The sequence below is a fragment of the Poecilia formosa genome, unplaced genomic scaffold (genome assembly GCF_000485575.1).
Source record: "Poecilia formosa unplaced genomic scaffold, Poecilia_formosa-5.1.2 Scaffold1, whole genome shotgun sequence".
Taxonomy (NCBI): domain Eukaryota; kingdom Metazoa; phylum Chordata; class Actinopteri; order Cyprinodontiformes; family Poeciliidae; genus Poecilia; species Poecilia formosa.
Window position 1 is genome coordinate 5,285,685 of NW_006799940.1, and position 24,461 is coordinate 5,310,145.

A 24,461-nucleotide genomic window follows, 5' to 3' on the forward strand; every position below is an offset into this window, starting at 1 on the left:
CACCTGGTTGCCCCGGGGTCGACTTTCCTCATTTCAACGGCAGGGTCAACCCAAGAGATGAGGACTGACTTTGCAGACATGACCCTGACACTGATGTCCTGGGCCTCATATTCAGGAGGCTCTAAACAACACACAGTTTTGCAGACATCAAGTCAAACATGTTTAGGTGCGAACAAGCTCATTTACTTGCCACAGGGACTTGCAAAAGTATTTATGGCACTTTTCACATTTTGTCGTTTCACTACCACAAACAAAAATGATCTTATTTTGATAAAGAGCAATGGTTACTCTAGAAGACTAGCAGAGAGCAACACCATAAATCTGTTCTTTATAGACGAACAGCACGACAAAAGCCTATGGTGAAAGACAACAACAATAACTTCTGTTTGTGGTTTGCCTCTAGACATACAAGGCAGACAGTAGCTGTTTGAAATAAGGGGCTTTGTTCAGATAAAATAAACCAGGCCTACGTGAAAAAAAAAATCATGCATAGGAAATAAAAGCAGTCTTGGCAGCATCCTGGTGGTCAGACTTGATGTGAAGATCTGTGGGACAAAACGCAAGGCACTTTGGAGGAAATTTGCAAAAGACTGCTTTGTTTTGGTCTAATAAATTACATAAAGTTTGTGGTTGTTGTGACAAAGAAGTTCAAGTGGTATGGATACTTCTGCTTGGTTTTCTAAATGAGCTTAATCTGGGTACCTGGTGGGGAAGTTTTGGCTGTAGCTGCTCCATTGTTGGGTAGACTCTGCCCAAGGGCCTTCTGTGCCTGCAGTGACACCACATGAACGGACTCAGATGCTATGAATAGAAAAGGATACCAGGCACGGCCAGGGTTTACACTATGAACACTAAAGATAGCCCAAAAAAATGTTTTTACCTAGCAATCTTATCACAGAAAACAAAACAAAACAAAACAATCCCTGGTTATCAGTTGTACAAAATGTAGGTCCTCTTACTGAGTTTTTGTGCTTGTCGGTTTCTCTGGTCGGCCTGAGGCTTGGTTCGCTGCTGGCGTCTTCTTTCTAACAGCGGGGTTCCTGGCGAAGCTTTCTCAGGCTGTCTTGGGCCCGAGGAGGACTGAGGCGCCCTCCTGTGTGTCCTGGTGAAGGCCGTACCCGCAGGCTGAGCGGTTCTGTCCACCCTGGTCTTCCGTCCTGCAGCAGCAGAGTTGCTTCTGGTTGCCGTCCTGACAAAACCTGCTGGTGGACGACAATGAACTTTAGAAAGATCACTTGAGTTCATCCCACCTTTTGAGTCCCCCGTAACTCAGTTCTATACAGAGCATTGACTTGAACTTCCCTTTAAGGCCTTCTTGAGACTCTAATATGGAAAATGACTGCACCTTCTGTTCCATTTACTACACATTTGCTTATTATTAAACATACATATTCCATTCATCCTGAGGTCACGGTAAACGTAGTCATTTACACTAAAAGGAAAAGATGTAGAGCAACAATGTGTCCCCCTGTCATCTGTCCCAACTTCTGCAGTTCTGCTTTAAATTTGTGTCTAATCCTAGTAGCCACTGAGCTTTGGGAAATCTTTTACACATTGACTCTCACGGCCAAGCAATCTCCTTCTTTTTGGCTGATGCAGGGGATCATCTGGTTGATGAAGTGGTAAGCTAAAGACCTGCCAGAAGACGCATGAAAAATAAAAAAAAAACTTTCCACTTTTCTTACTCTTGTTTTCTTTTTTCTATTATTTCATGATCATTTCCTCATTACTGCAATCAGAGGAAAACAATGAAAGAAAATGTCCTATCAAAAAAGGAAATGCACAACAGGATGAATAATGTCAAGTCAGCAAACTTGACAGGTGACATTTGAAGAAAAACAAAAGGTGAAAATCAATGTATTTATCCAATGTCAAAGATGGAACAAACTGGAACACTGTTTTCTGGCCTTGGTATCTGTTTGTCGCATTTCCTACCAGCACAGCTGAGCTGATTTTTCAATAGAATATTCTGCTGTCTTACATATTAACCTATAGAAACATGACATCTTTATTGAAAGACAAATAAAATGCTATGTTAAAGAAGCATATAGTCTACCACAAGCCAATGCGTCATTAAATATTTAACCCTGACTTTACCAACATCTCTAATGGCACTTATTCTTTAAAACCAGAACCAGAATCATGTGGTTTTCATCAGCAAACTTCCAGATTGTCATCCTCTCTTTCTCTGGTTATTTGTCACACTGCATAGTTTGGTGTTGACAAACAAACCGTTAACTCCAAAAGTACGTTTAATTCCTGATCTCTCTCTTTTTTTTTTTTTTTTTTAGCCGTGATGGCTGAGGGTGTGGCAAAGCTGGCATGACAATACCACTGTTGCCTCAGCGGAGAGAGCCACCTCAGTCAACTTGGCATCAGATGTTTATGAGATGAGATGTGAGTTTTCTTCATCTCGGGGCTTTTCAAAAACTATCTGGCTGTAACTACTGTCCATGACATTTCACCAAATCCAAAAAACAACCTAAATATTGCAAATGTTAAACTGTGAGATTTAGGTCTCAGGATACAGTGTGTTGCTCACTTTCCCCAAAGGTTCAGCTCCAAAAACAATTTTCTGCTAAGTAGTTTTCCTACATGCCCAGATAATCAGTTGAGGTTTATATGGCAAGATAGATTATTAACGAGCCAAGAGGGGAACAAAACAACTGCTCATAAAGTACGCAACACTGATGACATATGATGAATAATTATTTACCAGTGGTTTGCCACCAGTGATTAGTTTGGCACATAATCTGAAACATTAAAAAGTCAAACTAGCCAGACGAGCATATAGCATCCAAATGACAGTTTACATTTGCACAGTACATTTACTGCAGCTGACCTGATAAATGAGCTTAACTTTTGGCATTTTAGTTTTATCGGTTTCTGAATGTATTTGATCAAAAATATATTCTGATACATATTACACAATGCACTGGATCCATTATAATGCATCCAATGCATTACAGTGACACTAGATGTCTTTGTGATGCAAGGTTTTTTTTTTAGCTCTTCTGAATTGGTGATATGAATTAACATTGTATATTTTCAAGGCACAGGGTCAGTGGCACATTTGGACCAACCAAACCTGGATGTGATTCTCCTTAAATACAGAAGTTGTTTCCTTTTCTCAGTTAAAATGAAAAAGTAAATTATATCATTTGTTTTACTGAAATCTGCAAAAGAGGCATCTCTCTGTGGGCATATTCTCAGATTTGATTCTTAATAGGTGATTAAACATAATTACCATTTATGACTATGCTGATCTGTTTTTATGGGATCCAAGAACAAAAATAAACCCTCCATCATTAAATAATCAATTTGCCCTTCTCCCTAGCCTGAGTTATTTACTGTTATGGAATCATTATCTCTTGCTGATACTATAACATAAACATTTTTTAGTCTAACATCACTTTGACATGAACCCAGAAGTTGGTTAACTAAAGCCACTAAAGCAAAACTTGGGCAACAACACTCGCCCATAGAAAAGCATTTCGGTAAGCCTTACTAACACCAAATAAATTTGTGGTTCTTGATTCTCTGCTCCTCCCACTGAAAAACTAAAAGTGGTTCCTATAATCCCTTCAAAAGCCAAAGATGTAAGACATGTAGAGAAACCAAACTGGAACAATGTGAACATCTGTCTGGTCATGTTAGTCTTCCAATAACAAGTTCCTATTATCTGAAACAAATGGAAATAAAAAGAAAGCACATTTACCCCCAAAGCACTGATGAATGGAGGTTATAACCTTCTGCATCACAGTCCTACAAGTTCCTTAAAGATGTTAATGTGACAATAAGCAAGCAGCCTGCTACTAAACTTCACACCAGTTTGCCTTCTGCTGAGATCATTGTAAAGGAAATGTGATGTCATTTATATAGCATATACCATTACCACACATTCTTACTCAATGTTAAATTTTGGATGAGCCACAGGGAAAATATACCTGGTTAAAAATATAGGAAACAATGAGTCAGAGGATATGAAGTGGGAGGCACCTCCAGTGCCGAGCTGAACCAATGATGCAAGGTGGCATAAGCAAATCTACACTTTCATGGAGGTCAAACCAAATTTTGAACCTAAAGTCTTACATCTCACAGCTGTAGAAGAGATTTCTGATATTTGGTGTGTTCCGATGCTGCTTCAACGCATCTGGTTTGAAGCATTGTACCTCCAGTTATGATATACTGCATACCCTTGTTGTAACTACTGTAGTCTTTCAATCATTTAGACATCTGACAAGACATTTGGTCAACACAATTTCCACTCAGTATACTTTCTTCTTGGACCATTCTCTGTAATGTCTGTACTATTTATGAAAACAGCAGTATATCAGCAGTTTCTGACCAATCAGACCAGCTCATCTGGCACCAGCAACCATGACACATTCACGGTCACTTAGAACCCTTTTCTTCCCTCTTCTGAAGCTTGCTGAGAACTGAAGAAGCAAGTAATCTTCACCACATTTTCGTACGTGGACAAATGCAATTAGTGCCTCTGTGTTACAAAAAAGCAGTTGAACAAAATGCACCTAACAAAGTGACCAGTGCAAACAATTCTTCTTTGAGGTAGAGTTTACCTGCTGAGGAGTTGTTCACAGGTGCATGACTCAACACAGCAAATCCGTCCAGATTGATCCACTCTGGGTCTGAAATGCAAAGAAGAAACTGACTGTATTTGTTATGCTGTCAGTCGCAGAACAAAACATTTATCTAACTTTATCTAATCAGTATATAATGCCTGTTGTTCTTTTCTGGTGAGCAGGTTAATTCCTTTTATGTGATACTCAAAAAAGTGGAATATCCTCTCTCCATTATTCTCCATCTTGCTTCTTCTTGCCCATAATAAGTCAACTTATTTTATTTATTTATTTATTTTTTTTTTGCTCCAGCAGTGGCTGGCCAGACATATTAATGATGTGGAAGCAAAGAGAGGGGTGTTATTTATGGTAACTAATGTAGCTTTCATGCTTCTAAGGGAACGGCATATGGACCCAGAGGAATTTCTGGAGAGGCAGCACTAAAACTTCAGCCCAGTTGCCAAAGATTTATGGCGAACCTCACCGGAGCTGGAAAGACCGCAAGGACTGCCACAACGTACACTGAGCAGCACACACAAACCAAAAGGCATCTGGAGTTGAGTTGCTGTTTTCAACAAACTAAGAGACACAATGCATGAAGATGCATGACTTCACTACTGTGCATCACTTCCACGACCACACACGCTCATAACAAGTTACCACAACACAGAGGATTGAGTTATAAGAGTAGGGCCGGGCTCGAAAAACAGCTTTCTGCAGACTTTGCGTCGCTCATGAAGTTTGGCTCTGAGCTGTCAAAGACTGGTGCAAATGGAATAATGACAAAAGCAGACGGCACTGTCTCAACAATGCAGACTACTGGTTTTTGTGTGGGAGGACCAAGAGCCCAAAATATCCTTTACAGGACGGGGAGATAAATATTCCTTTGCAGGTCTAAGATAAGCACTAAGCCGATGGCTGTTGATCACTTATATAAGTCATGATCCAACTTTGTTTTTTCTGGCAAACCTTCTCGAAAGTACGTCCAATTATGAACTAATCCGCTGAAAATAAATCAATCACATATGCACTCTAGTGTGTGTGTTGTTTTTTCTCCTCAACTTCTTGTGTTGACTTAGCATATACATTTGCTTGTCCTCTTATCACTGTTGAACTTGAGAACTCAAGATTTAAGAATAAAGAAGAAATGTCTCAGTTAAATGTTATTTTTATGTAGCATGTCTATTTATTTTCCTTTCCGTATCGATATTTGAACCTTCACTCCAGTTTGCTTTGCTAGGATCAACTAACTATCAACAATGCCTCATTTAAACTTCATTCGTCTTACCTACATCCTCCACTGAATGTGGACGGCTCTCTTTGTTCACTTTAGTGAAGCGATGGGACCTGCTGGGTTTGTTGGAGTTGAAGACGAAGCGGTCCACGGGTCTTCCATCCAGATGGATCGAAGGCTCCCAACTCTCCCTGAAGACTTTGTCTGCAGCTGTGTGCTTCCCGCTTTGAGGCCGCAGAGTTTTTTCTGCTGTAAAACAAGATTTTAAAATCATTTTTGACTAAATAAAATTGACCTAAACAGTAGCATCGTGACCGATGTGATAACCTTTTGTTTTTAAAACAAACTGTGTTGGTTCTGAAATCCAATTTTCTATCCTAACTTCACAACAGTTTCCAATTTATTTATCGTTTTTGCAATACTTCATTATAAATGTAGAGAGATACACTCATGGAGGCAGCCTTAGGAAATACCAACTAATCAGATGTATAAACAACTGCAGACATGGTTGAATGCTGAAAGTTCTGGGCAATAAGAAACCTTCCTTTTTCCTATTGACTGTGGAGCTTTCACTTCAGAATGAAATCATGTATTTAGTTTGAAATAAATTGTTAAAACGTCTCTGGGAGGTTTGGAGATATAGGAAATAAACAATCTCAATTGGTTTCAGGCTTCAGAAATTACGTAAATGCTTGAAACTCGTCTGCATCAACAAATAAAAATGACACTGACACTATAAGCCATGCAAAAAAAAAAAAAACAACAGAAAAACATCACTTCAGGTCTCTGTAGTGCATGAAAAACCTTGATGTGATTTGCAATTTACTTTAAATATAGCACACCATTCTAATGAGTCAATAATGTAGCAACTAGAAACTTTTATTTCACATGATAGTTTGGCCGCACAAGTTATTTCGATAAATGCTTGAAACTCGTCTGCATCAACAAATAAAAATGACACTGACACTATAAGCCATGCAAAAAAAAAAAAAACAACAGAAAAACATCACTTCAGGTCTCTGTAGTGCATGAAAAACCTTGATGTGATTTGCAATTTACTTTAAATATAGCACACCATTCCAATAAGTCAATAAGGTAGCAACTAGAAACTTTTATTTCACATGATAGTTTGGCCGCACAAGTTATTTCGATAAATGTAAAATTCAGTTCCCATTTCAAGTCCTCAGCTAGTGTGGAAATATGTCAGCTGAACCTCTACTGATTACACATCTGGGACCAAACGTAACTGTTCTGCATGACTATTTTTTCAGTTCGACTGTGCATTATTTTTGAAGAAATGCTACCTACCTCTGAACACATAGTTCGCACAAAGTTCAAACCGTTCATATCCGGCACATACATTTGTACACAAAAGATTTCATGTGGAGATTATTCTCTCATTAGTTCAGTTTCCACTTGGTCTTCAAAAATAAAAAAATCTGGGCCAAATTTTCCACTTTGAGCGATCGGGCTTGCTGACTTCATCTGTAAGATGTTTGATCGAGTGCAGGTGGGATGCATTTTTTTTTTTTTTTTTTTTTTTTTTGAGTAAAATCAGCACCCTGATCCAGATGCTGCTGGAAACCCCAACCAAAACATTTATGCAGTTCATGGAGAACTTAAAAGTCTTGTGAGTCTCATTGTTTAGTTTTAAATGCATAAACAATAGCTTTATTGTTTGGGATGTGAATTTTTTAAGCATTTTCAAACTTTAACATGTTTTCCATTATTCTGATTCACAATCACTGCTTTTGTTATGCCTCCTAACAAGCATCTCAAATTCTCTTGCTTACAGGTGTCTTCCTGTTTGGGGAACTTTATTGAACTCCAATGCTTTGTGGAGTTTTAGTGCTAAAGGATTCCCTCATCATATTTATTTTGTTCCCTGTTACCACGCTATAAATCTGAGACTAAAATATACATGGAGCAGTAAAAGACAATAAAAATAAAGCAGAACTTCTTGCCTAATTACTTTCTCATTAAGGATTGCAGAGGGTTTGGGGGGCTTCACCAGCTGTTCGAGTCACTCTCCTCTAGCACACCTTTGGATGTATTTCAGTCGTTTCTGTTTCCAGTAACCCTGTGTTATTACACATAAAGGTATCTGCTCCTCTGTCCAGACTTTTCTCGCGGTCTTCTTGGAAGATGTATGATGCAAGGGGAAGGCTAATATGTCTAATTAAATCAAGACTCCTCCAAACTCTGCGGATGCATGCTTGTCTTCCAACTACAAACATTTTTGGAAGCAGTTAACTGAGGAGATGTCGCATTAATGTCTGACAGCGGAGGGCTTGGCTGCATGCCGTTGCTACAGGAGACAAAAGCAACACTTTAAAATAGTCTCTGCTCTGTTTGTGACTGTGATACAAAAGTACAAATAAAGTGTGATTGAATTTGATGGGGGAAAGTCATAGGTATGCGAAGCATGCAGACAGGAACTCAGGGTGTGCCATTTTATAACCTTGTGTGTAGGTTAGATTGATACAGCACACGTGCACACCTGATGACCTGCAGACAGACTGGCAGGCACGCGTAGGTGCATGAATACTTTGGCAAAAGAAGCCTGAGCAGCTCAGGCCTGAGGTCAAATGACTGCTGTAGTTCTGAAATGTATTGGTGCTCGTGCAGCTGCAATGAGATTTTAAAAGAGAACCCTCTCACCCAGCCACAAAATCACACTGACCCTTCATTTACCCCAGAAGAAGTCATGATCAACGTTTTAAAACATATTTTGCTTCCACATAGATTTTTGTAAGAACCAGGAACATAAAGGAATCTGTTTATGCTTTCTGTCATTGGTCAAACCTTGATTCATGATATCATGAATCAAGTTTATTCATGATACCATCAGTATCATGAATAAACTTGTTCTTTTTTTATTGCGTCTCTACTTCAGTTTACGTGGCCAGCCAAGTCTTGGTTGGTTAGTAAATTTTGCCATGCTCTTTTCATTTTGTTTTAGAAAATGGATTCAACAGAGTTCTTTGAAATCCCTAAAGATCAGATTATTTGTGATAAAATTAGATGAGATAATAATTTTGTAAAACTGGATTTGTCACTGCCAGAGTAAATGTCCACCACAGCTTTTAGACTTTCATTGTTAAAATAATTTAAAGTCATGTATCATTTTTCTTCCACTTCACAATTATGCACTAGTCATCTTGATTATTTTGCTCTAAGAAAAAAATCATCATCAGATAAAATGATGGCTGTAACATGAGGAATGTGAGTAAGTTGAAGGCAGTAATCTTTTTGAAGCAATGTTGATGCTGCACAAATCATGCTCAGTCGCAGGAATCTGTGTTTGTTTACTTTTTGATGTTTGATGCCATTTTCAACAATCACGGTAAAAAATTAAAAGCTAGACCTTCGATCTGATTGGATGGATTTAGCTGCACAGTTTTGTTTTCAAGTTCTTATTTGAGAGATTACCATCAGTATACTAGTAGTTAGTAACCCTCATTGTACTTTTGGCTGTGGGGAATTTTCTGTGTTTTTTAAATGAGGGTATGTTTCTGAATGATTTGCAGATTTTACATAGCTACAGTATAACTACATAAAATTTGCATTTGCAGTAGAAAACAACAAAAAGTATCTTAGAAAAGGAAAAATACCCAACTACTTCCATAATGTTTTATCCACAGAAAACTCTTTCCTTTTTTGTTTTTGGCAGTGGAATAAAACCCCAAAGGACTCTCCACATATCACTTCCAGTGAGACACCATGTCTCTCTTTTGCGCTAACCACACCCTTTAAGAAAAAAATTGTTTGACCTGGCTGTCAATTTTGAAGCTATTGCCAAAACATGTTTTTCACACATTTTTCTACACGCTGATTTGGTGTGCTACATCAACTGTATCCAAAATTCATCATGATAGTAGTTAAAAAAAAAAAAAAAAGTTTTATAAATACAAAAACAGTTTTCACAGCTGTTAGACTCAAGTTTTTCCTCAAGTAAATCAATACGAATTCAAAAATACTTAATTAATCCCTTAGGTAAATTAAACATTCTAAGTCATTTCATCTGAGTCGCTGTGTTTGGTGATGCTGGGAGCTGAAAGGATCGACAGTGGTCAGTCTTGCAACAAACCTGAAGAAGCCCCTGACTGAAGGCTATTGAAGCGTGGGAGTCTCTTGATTGTCATATGATAGCAGCTTATTGGGACTAATCCAAGCAGCAAAGACGATACTTCATAGTAGCTTGTGATAACCCCATGTATTGTTGGCAAGTCTTGCTGATCCACCTCATTTGCTTTTGTTGCTCCTTTTTAAGTGTCTGTCTGGTTGCATGGTTAGAAAGCAGAGAGAGATGTTGGAGTTTTGTTTCTGACCGAATTATACTGTGATCGATCAACAACAAAATTTGAAGTTTTTCCTTCTCTTTCTGCTCTTTGGTCCTGCTCTGCATCCATGAAGCCTCCTTTTCAACTTCTCTGGAATTCTCATAGTTGAGGTGTTGTTAGATACTTTGGAGATATTTGTGAGCTCCCCCCCAGTTGTAAACAAAACACAGTGGGTGAGCATTATTAAAATTTTTACTTTAATCTATTACATTCAAAAAAATCTGTTCCATATTTTGTCTACGTCTATGACAAGAAATGGAATGCAGTCTGTTTGCAATGCATCCATCTAGTTTTCCAAACATTTTTTATAAGTATTGGCTGGCTATAAATGCCACATGTGCAATTTTTAATACCAATTGCTAAAGCACCTGTGTTTCATCTTTCTTCTTAGTTTATGCCTCATTGAAGATTTCACCCATTTCCACTTCATTCTTTTCCAACAAGCAGAACAGACTTCCCGTATTACCACTGTTTCCACATGGTTTAGACATTTCTGCACATCCGTCCATTTTCTATGTCAGATTTTTATTTTTTATTTTTTCTCTATGCCTGCTTAATCCTGTGCTTAGTTGTGGGAGTGGGCTAGTGATCAGACAATTTGTTATAACGAGACTAAATGTAGGATATTTTAAAAGCATTCACACCCACATGAACATTTTCACAACTTGTCACAATTTATTTGGCAGAACAAACAAATGAGTACTTGTAAGGCAGAATAGAAATAATGCACGTTAAAAAAAAAGTTTCTATAAAGTTCCGAAATGTTTGCTGTGAAGTTGAATCAACTCTCTTTAATCTTACTCTGTCTTTCGCCTCGGATGAGTAAATACGAGCCCATCACCCTCATTTTAGCTTCTCTCCACTGGCTCCCCAAACATTTTCTTTCCTTTTATTTGCTTTTTAAGCCCTCCAAGGTCTTACTCCATCCTGCCTCTCTGGGCTGTTCAATCCTTTTATGCCCTGTCTTTCCCTCTGGTCAGGTAATCAGCTCCTCCTCAGAGCTCCAAAGACCAAACGTAAGCTTAGGGGATGTTGTGTCTTTTCTATTACAGCTCAGAAGATGTGAAATAAGCTACATCTGCAAATTAGATATACCGCTTCTCTGACTGTTTGAAAATCACTTCCTAATGCCTCTTTGCTGAGGCAAAGATGAGCATTGATGCCACTTAAGATCCTGATTCTTACCCTCGTCTGTTGTTTTAGGTTTTTTATTGTGTGACTTCTCTTACCCCTCTTTTATACTTCTTAGTGGTCACTTTTATACGTACACTTTGTAATTTTAGGAGGAGAGAAAGCTGCAAGTCAATGACTCAAGGCAATCTGCAGGGTTTTCTTACATAGAAATTGCAAAAAAAAAAATAAATAAATAAATAATAGTAAACAGGATTTTCCAGTGACTATTTTAATCTCAGTATAAAATACATGTGCTGAATAGGAAACTTTAGTGAACAAACATCTTCCAAGCGTTACAGAACACGTCTGACAGGTCAGGGATGTGGTTGTGGAGAAGCTCGAAGAAGAGCTGGGTAATAAAACAATACATCAAGTTTTTAAAGCCTCACAGAGTACTTTTCAATCCATCATCAAGAGATGGAAAGAACATGGCACAACTACAAACCCACCAACACACGGCCGTCCACCTAAACTGACAGAATGGGCAAGAAGAGCATTAATCAGAGAAGCAGCCAGGAGGCCTATAGTAACTCTTGGGCTCTTGGTCATGCTCACTTAAAATACCAATTTTCTGTAAAAGTGTCAAGAAAAAAGAAAAAAAAAAAAACAGCATCGTTGAAGGAATGCCTCAAAAAGTTCTGCTTCCAATCTGCCACAAAAACACATGGAAGAAGGTGGTCTGGTGCCGTGTTGGGTGGAATATTAACATGGTGGTGGCAGCGTTATGCTGTGGGGATGCTGGTAAGAACAAGGGGAAAGCACAGATGGAGATAAACACAGGATGATCCTGGGAGTGAACCTGTTAGAGATCGACTAACAGGGAAGAGGTTCAACAACGTAACAACCCCAAACATTCAGCTGGAGCTCCAGTGTGATTTAGATCAACATATATGTAAGTGCATTAGGAATTAACTTGTTAAAGTCACAACCCAAATCCAATTAAAAATATGTGGTAAGACTTGAAAATTGCTGTTCTCTTGAATTCCACCGTGAATTGTTAGACATGCATGTGTAAAGACTTGCTCTTGTGATTGCAGCAGAGGCTGCTTCTACGCGGCTCTGACGCAGGGCGACGGAATACAAAATCAAGTTATGCTTTATTTGCTTTCATTTATTAAAAAAATGATCAAAGCCATGCATGTTTCTCCTTCCACTTCATGTCTGTGAACTACTTTGTGTTGATCCGTGACATAAAATCTCCACGAACAAAGAAGTTTGTAGTTCCGATGTCACAAAATGTGAAATAGTTGAAGGGGCATGAATAATCTACAAAGTACTTGTTTCTGGGATGCCTTGTTGGTGCTTATTTTTGATTTAGATTTAGTTTGTCAATCTGCTGAACTCTGGCACGAAGTTTTGTTCATGCTTCAGAAATGACTCTTATTTTGATAAAGTTAGCACTGAGAACATTTTTAAAGTTTCGGATGGAAACTTCATTTTAAAACTTTTATTTCCTCCTCATTTTTTCTTCAAGCAGAAGCAGGCCGCCACAATTACCGGATAAAGTCATGCTTCCCAAGCAAGTGTATGTTTTGTCAAAACGGTTTGCTCTCATTTTCAGTATTTACTCACTAATGAAGGGTGACACTCTACTTAAGTGCCTGCCTGCACCCTGAGCTGGCCAATCTTTGTTACGTTCTGACAGGTGTGCTCATCTTCCAGGTGGTACTTGTTTGAATAGCTGGAGGGAAGCCCAGAGATGACATGATCGCAGGATTTGCTCATGCCAGCACTGGTAGCTTCGACAGGCAGCCAAGCAGCAGGGCGGTGGGGTTACAGGTCAGAAATGATGACAGTGTTAAAATTTTCCTAATTCAGTGGAAAAAACTGGAAGCGTAGATGTATGTCATGCCTGGAGACATTATGACAGAAAGTCTGTGTTCTCTCTCCCTCTCTCTTTTTTTTATGATTTTTGTTCATTCTGAAGGTTTTTGTTGCAAAATGCCAAGTACCTGCAGAATCCCAACATGTTAAGGGAAGCAGTGAAATAAAATTCCACTTGCCTGCAAGAACATGATCCCATCTTTCCAAACAATCTCTGTCTCTCTTATTCTCCACAAACTTTCCATAAGCTTTTAAAGTGAAGCTGCACAGATAGACTTGACGAAGTTTTGTTTTTTTGTACTATTTTCACAGTTCCTTGCAATGCATGCCTGAGGTGTAAACCTACTCTATGCAACAGAAAGTGAGACACAAGCAAAGGGGGCACTTGTCTACCTCCAGTAGTTATGAGTCGAGTTGTCAGGTCACCAATCCATTAAAGATACAATCTTTAAAATTTAACAGTTATGGTTGTCATCATAATTTAAAAGTGTTCGGTAGTAGCTGCTTGGGTCTTTAAAGTTGAACGAACATTTTCTGTGATTACTTGTAAGCAAAAGCCTTCTCCCCAGCAGGCACAGCTGTCAGATCAAATCAGAAAGTCTGAGAAATAACCTCATCTTAACCGCATTTGTAACTATTCTACACCCTTAATTTCAAGTGTCATTTATTTACCTGAAGGGATTTAATAAATTCTGTCACATATTTATTTTCTCACTAGTTAACTACTGTAGTGCACATATCAAACTTTCACAACTTCTAGGAGATGCTAGTTGTGTTGCTGGAAAATGCCTTCTGGTCAGATGAAACCAAATGCCAATGTTTTGGCCCACATGCAGTGTAAGGCCATCTGCGATAGAAAAAATTGACATGGGACATAACTCTGAGCTCAACCTCCACATAGTGAAACATGGTCATGGTAGCATCATGTTGTGGGGACCCTCTTTCTAAGCAGAAACAGAGAAGCTAGTCGGAGGGAGATGTTAATCAAAAAAGCAGCCAAGAGGCCCATTATAACTCTAAAGGGGCTGCAAAAATCCACAACTCATGTGGGAGACTGACATCTGGTCTTCATGGGGAAGCAGAAAGTAAAAAGACAAAAAAAAAAAGTAATACAGAGTCTGACACAACCTACACAGGGGACAGCAAATGTGTGGGGAAAAAAAACAGTGCTCTGGTTTGGTCAGACCAACAGGAAGCTTTTTGGCCTCCTTACAAGTAGAAAACTAACACCACACTAACATCAGTTTGAAACTGGCCAATGTGAAGATAGATGAAGTTGAATTCAGACTAATCTTGGAAAAAAACAAACAAACTGTTGAGTAAATCTGAGAAGCATCCTTATTGCCAAAAGTTCATTTGCAGCTTTCATATTCTGTGATGTAATGAATTTGGGAATTAGCTCACTAGTTAGCTAAATGCGCACTTAATGAACAAACTGTGATTGATCGAGCTCGGACATTTGATAAACGACATTAGTGATGCTGTGATGACTGGTGGGTAATAGGTGGTAAGTGGGACCCCAAATGAAACACCACATAGGGCCACATTGGGTTGGCTCTGGCTCCTGAAAACAACTGGATATTCTGCAATACCTTCATTCATCTACTATGCTCCTGTAAAGAATTGAATAAGAAAACGATAAGTTACACCCAAATTTAATTAATAAGCTGATTCTCAAACACACTAAATGAAGCAATAACTCCGAACATCTGCACTGTGTTGTTCAAGATCAGAAGAGTTTAAGTCTAAATGTGCTAAGTTGTTTTCAGGTGGGAGAACATATGAGGGTTCATTGACAACACTTAATACCTAAAGAAAAGGAAGACCACAACAAAGAGCATCTTGTTCTAGAGAAAGCGCTGATCTCATGCACCAAATGCTCACATTTGAGACCAGAACAAATAGAAACTCGCAGATCAACTCACAAGATGTGTGCTGGATAAACTTTAGAAGGAGGGATGGAAAAAGGAGAGCATGGTCTTTGAACCCAGCCAAAAGCATTAGCGTCCTCCTGTCTAATACTCTCTGAGCTTCATGACATTTTTTTCTTCTTCTCTATTTCCAGGATATTTTTATTGTCTGAAGAATGTACGGTTCTGTTACTGAAAATGGATTTTGTAGAAAACACTTTGGGAATTTTTAAGACGTCTGCTACTGCAATTTAGTGTCCGTGCATACTGAAGAAAAAATGTGCAGCGCAATTGATAAATGACTTGTGGGTTAAAACCATTTGGGTCGGGCTCGCCATCAAACACATTCACAATAAATAACCCATGAAAGATTTGAAGGGTGACGGACAAAAACTTCACACCCAGGTCATTTATTACCACTTTCAGCCCGAATAGTCACCAATTTGGCATAAAATCACCTAAAGGAAACAATTTGACCTAATCAGTGTATTTTATGGTGTAGGCTGAAATTTGTCACCTACTAACCACAGCAGCCACTGCAGTTACTTAAACAGATTGATTAGATCTTTCAGTAACTGTACCCTCCTACATCAGATTTTGAAACTCAAATAAAATATACAAACTTTTCAAATGCATAAAAACGTAAAGCTTATGGCAAATATTATAATAAATAAAAGTCCACTCGTTTTTTCCCCCCATGCTGAAATTAACACCTTGAACAATCACGCACAGACATAATGAATTTATCTATTACAGAGAGCAAAAACTGTTTGCATAAGTCTCCAAAACAAAAACAAACAAACAAAAAAAAAGGCACAAGCAACACAAACTCATCCACGAAGCAGTACACAGCTGAGTGCAAAACCTGCACCCCCGTAAAAAAAAGGCAATAAAACAATTTATTTTACCTGCCCATCCGCATTGTGGAGCGCAAAACGTAAAGAATAGCGCCAGAAGCGTCCTTCTTGCGGCTGCAGCCATTGTAAATGTGGCGCTCTGCAGCTGCGGAGTGAAGGGACAGCTGGATGCAGAGGGCAGGGACGCGCCGACCCTCCCTCTTCTTCCTTGCAGATGGAAACCCTGCTGAATCCCGCGGTGTGATTTATCTATTAGAGCAAAAATGACTTGCAGAAACTTCCAGAAAGTTGCAATTCAAGTTGTGGGATTCAAAAGGAACAAATTTGACGAGGGAAAGATAAAAAGAAGGCAAACAACTAAAATAAAGAGAAAAAAACACGTTTGTTTTTCTTTGGTAAATAACGAACCGATAAACGTTCACTGCGAGTACTCTTCTCTTTAAATTCTTGCAGGTGCCCCTGCTGCATTTAACTCTGCTTACCATCTGACAAATAATAAAGCCAGCGGAGGTTCATATTTAAAAAAATGTCTCCCTCTTCAGAAAGTGAGAAGAACTCACCGACATTAAAATATCTACTGGAAACCGAGTGCGGAAGAGCGTCTTTGTCAACACTTCCGCAACTGCAGACACAAGATGGCGCTATTAGCTTATTCAGAACTTGTGTCATAAACCGCCCGATGGGCATTATCATCATCATCATGGATGCCCCTCTGAGAAAAGTGCCACCACTCCAACCTCTTCAGCAGATTTTAACAACAATTCAAAGACATGGCATTAATTGAAATGTTCTTATGACAACGCTATTGTTGGTTGTATTAAACAGGGAAACAAGGATGAGTACTGGTGTCTGCTTTTGTATTTTGTAAGACAGTCTGGGGGAGATTTATTTGCCTTTCAATGCAGCTAAAGCAAAAATAGATGGTGATGGATTGTAGGGGGAAACAAATCACTTCCAGCTCTAGTCTACATCAGTGTTTCTGAAATAGAGATCAAAAACTCCTACAAGTATTTGCGTGATGCTAAGTAGCAAATCTGATTGGTCCACAACTTGAGGAGGGTGAGGTCCTATAACATCTGTTATACAATCGGGAGATTTACAACTCTAGATTTTTGTCAGCTTTGGCGAGTGAGATGCATCTGACCTTGGTATGAAACTCATCAGGCTGGGATAGGTGATTGAGGATGACGAAGCAGTTGAAAAATTTGTGGAAATAACTCCTATTATCTCCAAGAAACGCTAAACAAACATAATAAACCTACAGAAGTTTGATTCTCACTGAAAAATGCAGGAGGTCATTCCTGCCAGCTGTAGTTAGACTCTACAAAAACCACTGCTGTAGGTCCGGGCTCCCAGACAAGAATCTAACCCGATCTCTGCATGTGACAACAATCTGGACTCAATATGTTGTACGAAGACATTTTTGTGTAACATTTTACCCTTTCTAACAGTTTTAAATGTTTTATTACATGCTTTTTTTAAGTCATTTGCCTATTCTATTCTATTCTATTCTATTCTATTCTATTCTATTCTATTCTATTCTATTCTATTGGTCCTACAAGGAAACGTTTTTGGAGGTGATTTTCTTTCTATCTAACACCTCCTTCAGCTGAGAAGTCAAGAAAAGTTGATATAAAGATTACAAAAAAATGTGGATCAGAAGTAAAGCAGTCATAAAACTGAGAATTTGGACACAACTCTGACAACTTAGACTTTAAGCTTTGCATTGATTTACAATATAATTAGATATTCAGCTTCCAGAGGTCTGGGTTTTTGTTCTCCACTCTAACATGCAACACATAGATTGAATCCTAAAATATACATCTAACATTCATATCGATTGACAAAAAAAAAAAAAAACACATGACAAAAACTTGTCGACTTTGTATTTGCAACGGGACGCTGGTTGTAATTATTTCTGAAGCAGACGATGTGCAGACAGAAAAGCAACAAAGAGATAACGACTTCTTTTCTCAGGACCGCACCTTTCATTACCTCATTTCTGATTCTCAGCACCGTGTTACAGCCACACGCACACAAATTGCACTGCAGCTCGCCGAAATAATGCATGAGTCAGCACAAAAACGTAATGCATTTTTAAACTGAAAACTCTCAATGAAGCAGATGGTTGTCTTGTGGTTTCTCTGCAAAGCAACAAAAAAAAAAAAAGAAAAGAAAGTGCCAATACCTTGTTACAGCTTCACACAGAAAAAACAGACCGAGTGAAGACAGCTGCATTCCTCCAGAGGTATCGCTTCAGCCAGCTCAGTCTGCAGGCTGCAAAGGGCTCTGACTTGTTATACACATGCTTGAGGCTGTTTGTGACATGTCCTCCTGATTGCCCTGAGTGAGGAGGCAAGGTGCTGATAACAAAAGCCTTCTCCATGAATTTATAAGGTGGCTGTCTGAAAGGCTTACACAGGTAGGCATTAAAGCAGAGCAAGTGCTCCAGTTCTATCAACATTTTATTTAATATGGTTTTCTTTTCTTTCTTTCTTTATTTTGTTTGTCACTTTTGTTTCACTTGGATGTCAAAAAAAAAAGAAGTAGTGCACATCTTTCCCATTTGAGAACACATTTTGAGAGAGACCATGTACATGCCTTGTCTGGTGTTGTTTCTTCTTGTCTGGTGTTATTTCTCACTGATGTAACTTTATAACAGATTATTATTTGGAACTGTCTGGGTTGCTGTTTTTTGCATTTTATTTATCTGTGTTCATTTTTTTTTACAGCCCAATACTCTCATAGTTTAAGTATCGAATAAATTCAGTGCAATACTCTTAAGCCGTCTTGTTGCAAAAACACTGTTGCACAGGTGTACCTATTATACTCAAATTTATTATACACCAACAAAAATTCAGTATAATTTTAATTGTGAAGGCCCATATAGTCATGGGGAACACAACTAAACTGGTCAACCACCAGGAGACAAAAGCTCTGTGCTCAAAAAGATCGATGCTCATAGAGTGATGCATCCAAAGTTTAGTGGAAGGAAAAAAAATGTAGTAGAAAAATGTATAGTAGAAAGTGGGATAACAACAGCCCTTAGAGAAGAGTGAAGCTAAATCAAATCAAGTTGAAGGACATTTCACAAGGGACTGGGAAAGTGCTGGAGTCAGTGCTTCACCACACACAGATATGTCCGGAGCATTGGTTGCTACTGTTATTTGTGTTGAAACTCTCCCAACAACAAGACAATGACAGAAGAAACAGAAAAAGACCTGGACTGCTACTCAGCTGTCTCAAATCCAGAGAACATTTTGTATTTCCTTTGCAAGTCAAGGTCCGAGAGCCTCCAGGAAGAGTGAAGAGGCACGTCTAATTACCTTGAGGTCCAGTGTGACGTTTCCACCGTCATCGAGGATTTGTGGAGCCTTGTCAGCTGCTGATGTAGACCCGCTGGGTTTTTACCAAATCCAAGCCCAAGACCAGATCCAGTGAAGCAGATGAGCTAGTGGCTACTGTCAATGCAACCAGAGCCTCCATAGCACCTCAGCAAAGCCATATGTCTGTTTGAATAAATAAAGAGCAATATTCAACTTTTCTGAGAAACTAAAACTAATGATTTTAGTAGCTAGAATCCACACTCATCAAATTTAACGTCAGTTATCATCAGGAATATATCACTCTCTGTACTGCACGTCTACATATAACCTATATGTTGCACTTTTTAAAAGTATTTACTTTCCAATTTACTGAGGTGTTCCTGCACAAAGAAATGAGATCACTAAAAGGACAAAAGGACATAACTTGTACTTAGCAGTTCCACTGATTTCACCCGGATGTTTCTGGGCTTTATGATGCAGGTTACTCAGACATGACCCTTGTTTTCGTCAGTGGCTGCTATTACACGATTCTATGTTAATCGCACCAGGCCTTTTGCTGAGGAAATGACTGGGTGGTGGTGAAGCAGCCTTTCCAGGATGCTCTTGTCTTTGTTTTGTGACTCTCAATAGAAAAGGGAGACGATGTCTCTTTGGCGTTGCCTGAAACATGTTCAGTAAACAGAAACAGCATTAGGAAACAATATTTTTATGCCTTATGTTAGAAAACTTTATTTCTAACTATATTCACTTGGATGTTGCATATTTGTGTTGGAAATGAACAAACTCTTGTTGAGTCTTTGACGTTAAGTTCTAAAAATCATGAAAATGTTTCTGACAGGTTATTTTAAAAATAATCAATCATTTTAAAATGCTACATAAAAAGCAATTTAACAACCAGTTTTTCTTTCACTTTTTAAGACTAAAAAAGTGAGTTATTTTGTTTTCATGACAAGATCTTTCATATTATCAAGGTCAATCATCTTTTCATTTTCTCCAGCTAACTCAATCTCTACAGGCTCCCTTTTCATTGTGGGAATGCTTTCAGGGGCTTTTATTTGATTCAGTGATTGGATTCAAGGCTTTATTGAAGGTCTGGCCTTATCTTATTTATCAGAGTGTTATACTTGCTGAGATCAACCAGGCAAGATGTTCATTTTTCAAAGACCTAAACACAGTAGAAGAGGTGTTCTTACCTGATTTGCTGCTTCTGATTTGTGAAAAATATAAACATGTACAAGAAAAGTGTCATATTTCCTCCCAGCTGTTTTTCATATGTTCACTTACTGACCAGTAGCATTCTGTAATCTGAATTCTCAGTATAAATACGTCTCGATTTGGTTACTCTTGTCAGATCCACTTCTGTTATCAGTCTCTTGAGTACTGTTGTTAATTAATCATTGTGGTCGTCTTTGCATTTGGGTCTCCAATCATGTGCAATATAAGCTCTATTATCATTATTTACTTGGTTCTCCAAGCAGATTTTTATTTTAATGTCCTTCAATAAACCATCCATTTTCTTTTCAATGTGCTGTCATAGTAACTCCTGATTTTATGAAAGTGTCATTTCCTCCAGATTTTCTATTCTTTACTGCATACAACATTACATTTGTCTTTTTTTTCCCAGTAAGAACAGAAATATCTTCAGCATATAGCACAATGTCAAAACTTTTGTTTTACATATTTAAGGGAGTGGGTGGAAGTGTAAACCTATTTATATTCCTATTCCTTATCTTCACATCGCCTACATAACCTTAAATATATTACATGAATGTAACACACTTATTTAATAGCTGACCTATCAATATGGTATCTATTTATATTTAATTATGACAGCAAGAACCGTATTATGTTTGAATTGTTAAAAGAAAGAAAAAAACCTAGCAGAAACAACAAAACACCAATAATAACAGTAGCAATTATTTTATATAGTAAATCCAACAATAACCATTATGCTTGTCTGATTATTTGAACTGTTTTATGATTGGGCATTGCCTATGTAAAATATTCAAACTATTCAGCAGTTTAGCTCCGCATACTGATACACAGAACATTTTTCTAGTAGTTCTTAATTAGCTTAATTAGCTTTTTAATGTCCACAAGTACTCCAACAGCATTTCTTAAATTACATATTTATTAAATCGCGACAGTTTCTAAAATAACTTTTCTCTAAAATTTAAGGACATCCTCTCACCCATTAAACAATACCATAGGTTGTTCTTTCACTCTTTTTTTTTTTTACTCTGGTCATCAATCTTCAGCCTCATCCAGGTGTTTGAATGTGTGGTATAGAAGACTTTTGAAACATCTGTCAGCCTGATTGGTTGTTTCATCTGATTTATGTGGGCTCCAGTCAGTCTCCAGGACAGCAGCTGCCCATTAGCCAGAGAAGGACCTTGTTCCTCTGACCTCTGATATTCTCCTAACTCACTTATAGACACATACATGGGGCAAACATAGTTGCCTGGCAACTGTAATGTCAGGGAACATATATTGGATCCTGCAGCACATGGATAATCTAAGATAAATTATTAATCTTTGCTTATCTGCATATTTATACTTGTTTTCACAGTCATCAAACCTATGCTCAGCTTTCTGTTTTGGGACACAAAATCAAAGAGTTATTCTTGTTCTCTTATGAACTTAGATTTAACGTTTTGTGTCAGCTGAGCAAAGTTTTTGTAATTAAGACAGTGAGTCAATAAATAGCCAATTATTTGGTCACATAGTTACAGTCATAAAAAAAAACAAGGAGTATAAGCTCTTTTCCTTTGAATTCCTTGCCTCTGCTTTTAACCCTGCAATTAGAGCATCAGCATCCTCCCGCTGGAAGTGAAGCCCGCCCCCGCCCTTCCTGCGCTTCGACCAGCGTAAAATCCAGCGCCAGCTCGGAAATGAGCGACAGAAACTGGCAGCCAGGGACCATGCACGGAGTTCGGAGAAAATATTAACTGGAGCCTGTGATTAATTCAGTTTTATCTTTTTTTTCCTTCTTTTTTTATCTGTCTTATATAAAAGCCCATGGTGCGGGAGAGGGGATTGCTTTTTGGGCAGAGCGCATCCAGAGCCGAGCAGAGGCTCTCATTAAATCAGTGATTGCACCAATTCGGTTCAAGTTTTATCTGCGCGGAGTAAAAAAAATTACTCCCCCTCGGCCAAAACGCACTGATGATGTCTCTAGTGGTTCACCTGAAGACGGTGGCTCACCTTCGGGGGAAAGGTGACAGGATTGCGAAAGTTACATTCAGAGGTAGGAGCAACATTTCTGCATGTTGAAGCCCTAACAATATGTTGTGTCCTAGTTTAAGTTCGAGTGTGTAACGCAGTGGGGCGTGATAAACGAGTGGCGTTGAGTTTCTATCCCAGAAAACTTGCTGGAACCTTTTCACATATTTTGCTTTGCAAATAATTTGCATGGTAGACGTATGCACAGCAGTGCATCATTGCCAAATGGAAGTAAATAAGCTTCCAAAATAAAAGTTTACAAAAAGAAAAACAAAAACTGAAAAGAGTGTTGTATTTAGCTCCCGATGAGTTAATGTTTGGTATTTTTGCCCTGAAGGAGAGCAAATCTCTTCCCCAGATATGTGCAGCCTCTAAGTTGTCTTAGACTTTTGCCATATAATCTAATCAGCTCAGTCCAGCTTCCCTACTGCTGAAAAAAAAACATTCCCACAGCATGATGCTGCCCCCACTTTTCCACTCATGGCTTGCGTCAAACTGCGGGTGGGACCCCTTAGGGCTTTCTGGTAACAGTGGCTTTCTAATTTACGAATTACAAATGTGCTAATTAGGATTATCCTGAATGCAATTGGATTTTATTTTTGGGACATTACAGTAAAAAGGGTGAAAACATATGTGCACAGTCTTTTCTGAACTTCTAATTGTAAAACATTTCAAAACTGCATAATTTTCCTTCCATCTCACAGATATGTCCTGTTTTGCTTTGGTCTGCCACATTGAATGCAATGCAATGAAATGCATAGAGGTTTATAGCTGTAACTAAACAGCATAAGAAAATGTTCAAGGGTAAAAAAAGCCTTTGCAAAGTGTCAAAGTGTTCTGTTGTCAGTGCAAGAAAATGATCATATATGTTCTATATGTGAGACAATGTGAAAATATGCTAAAACATAATGTGGAACCGCAGATTGCATTACTGTTATATAACAGGTTTTCTTTGTCATTATGTACAAAAACAGGCTCTTCCTCATTTCTCGCTTTGTTCAGTACACATGTACAATACTTCAGCTCTAGTGCATAGGAAAAGGTTAACAAAGTGTGGTTTTGTTCACTCCTCAGTGTGTTACTCTGTGTCTGGGAGATAAGGAGACAGGAGAGCATCTTTCAGCACCTTGGACAGTGATCAGTGCTCCCTGACAGGTGCTTAGTGGCTCCTCAACTCTGATTTAAAAATCCCAGTGTCATCATGTTGAGTGTGGAGGACGGTGCAAAACCCACATCCAGTTCCTGTCCTTTCGTCTGCTCTGTACAACAGCCTTGTGTGCGCGTTGTGGAGAAAAGCATGCCTCTCGGTGTTAGGCTCTGTGCCGCAGTGATTTCGCTTGGGTACAGATATTACATGAACCGTGTCATCCTTGTCAGGAATTAGACTCTGGGCTCCTTTCTCCGTGGCCCAACTGTCAGCTTAGTAGCTTCAGTTCATCTCTTTATAATTTCAAATAACGTCACCAGTGTTTTTGTGTGCGTGGAAGTTTTTAGCGTCATCCAGGTTGCAAGTTTCTTCGTTTTTTTCAAAATGGTTCACGAGGAGAAGGTAACGTCCCATGAATATTTAGACTGTTTCATATTTTCCCACATTATGACTACAATATATTCATATATTTTAAGGGTTATATTTTGCGAACACAAAGTAGCACATAACTGTGTGTTACTTTGCATTAACTGTGTGTACAGCATAGTGAAGTGGTAGGAAAATAATACATGATGCCCAGTGTTTTACAAATAAAGAATTGAAGAGAGTTGAACTCTGACAAACACAAATAAAACGCCTCATAGATTACATGGATAGCTCAATCTCAGTATGAATACAACTGTTATGTGAATGTTTCTAAAGATTTGCTTGTGAAGAAACACCATCATGAAGACCAAGGAGGACGGTCAGCGATAAAGCTGTGGAAAACCTAAAAACATGGTTAGGTTATGAAACAATATTCCAAACTTTTCACATCCTATGAAGCATAATTTAATCCATCATCT

The 24,461-nt window shown here is 38.5% G+C and overlaps 2 protein-coding genes across 16 annotated transcripts in view; one reads left to right on the forward strand and one right to left on the reverse strand.

Annotated features, from left to right (window-relative positions):
• The window catches only part of fndc1 (fibronectin type III domain containing 1), a 33,249-nt gene extending 16,883 nt beyond the window's left edge, over positions 1 to 16,366 (reverse strand). Inside the window, exons 1-6 of one of the 4 annotated variants that reach the window (XM_007546801.2) lie at positions 15,973 to 16,366; positions 5,869 to 6,060; positions 4,581 to 4,649; positions 960 to 1,202; positions 703 to 801; positions 4 to 121 (exon numbers count right to left, since the gene is read on the reverse strand). In XM_007546801.2, the coding sequence (XP_007546863.1) occupies positions 4 to 121; positions 703 to 801; positions 960 to 1,202; positions 4,581 to 4,649; positions 5,869 to 6,060; positions 15,973 to 16,045 (794 nt within the window). In that variant the 5' untranslated portion in view covers positions 16,046 to 16,366. Of the gene's footprint in view, positions 1 to 3; positions 122 to 702; positions 802 to 959; positions 1,203 to 4,580; positions 4,650 to 5,868; positions 6,064 to 15,972 lie in introns of all 4 variants that reach the window. The other 3 variants (XM_007546810.2, XM_016669161.1, XM_007546794.2) reach the window with 3 other exon arrangements.
• A 5,874-nt stretch (positions 16,367 to 22,240) lies between these two features.
• LOC103134535 (otoferlin) overlaps positions 22,241 to 24,461 on the forward strand; it is an 83,184-nt gene continuing 80,963 nt past the window's right edge. For all 12 annotated transcript variants that reach the window (XM_007546821.2, XM_016669196.1, XM_016669218.1 and 9 more), the window contains exon 1: positions 22,241 to 22,494. In XM_007546821.2, the coding sequence (XP_007546883.1) occupies positions 22,413 to 22,494 (82 nt within the window). In that variant the 5' untranslated portion in view covers positions 22,241 to 22,412. The remainder of the gene's footprint in view (positions 22,495 to 24,461) is intronic.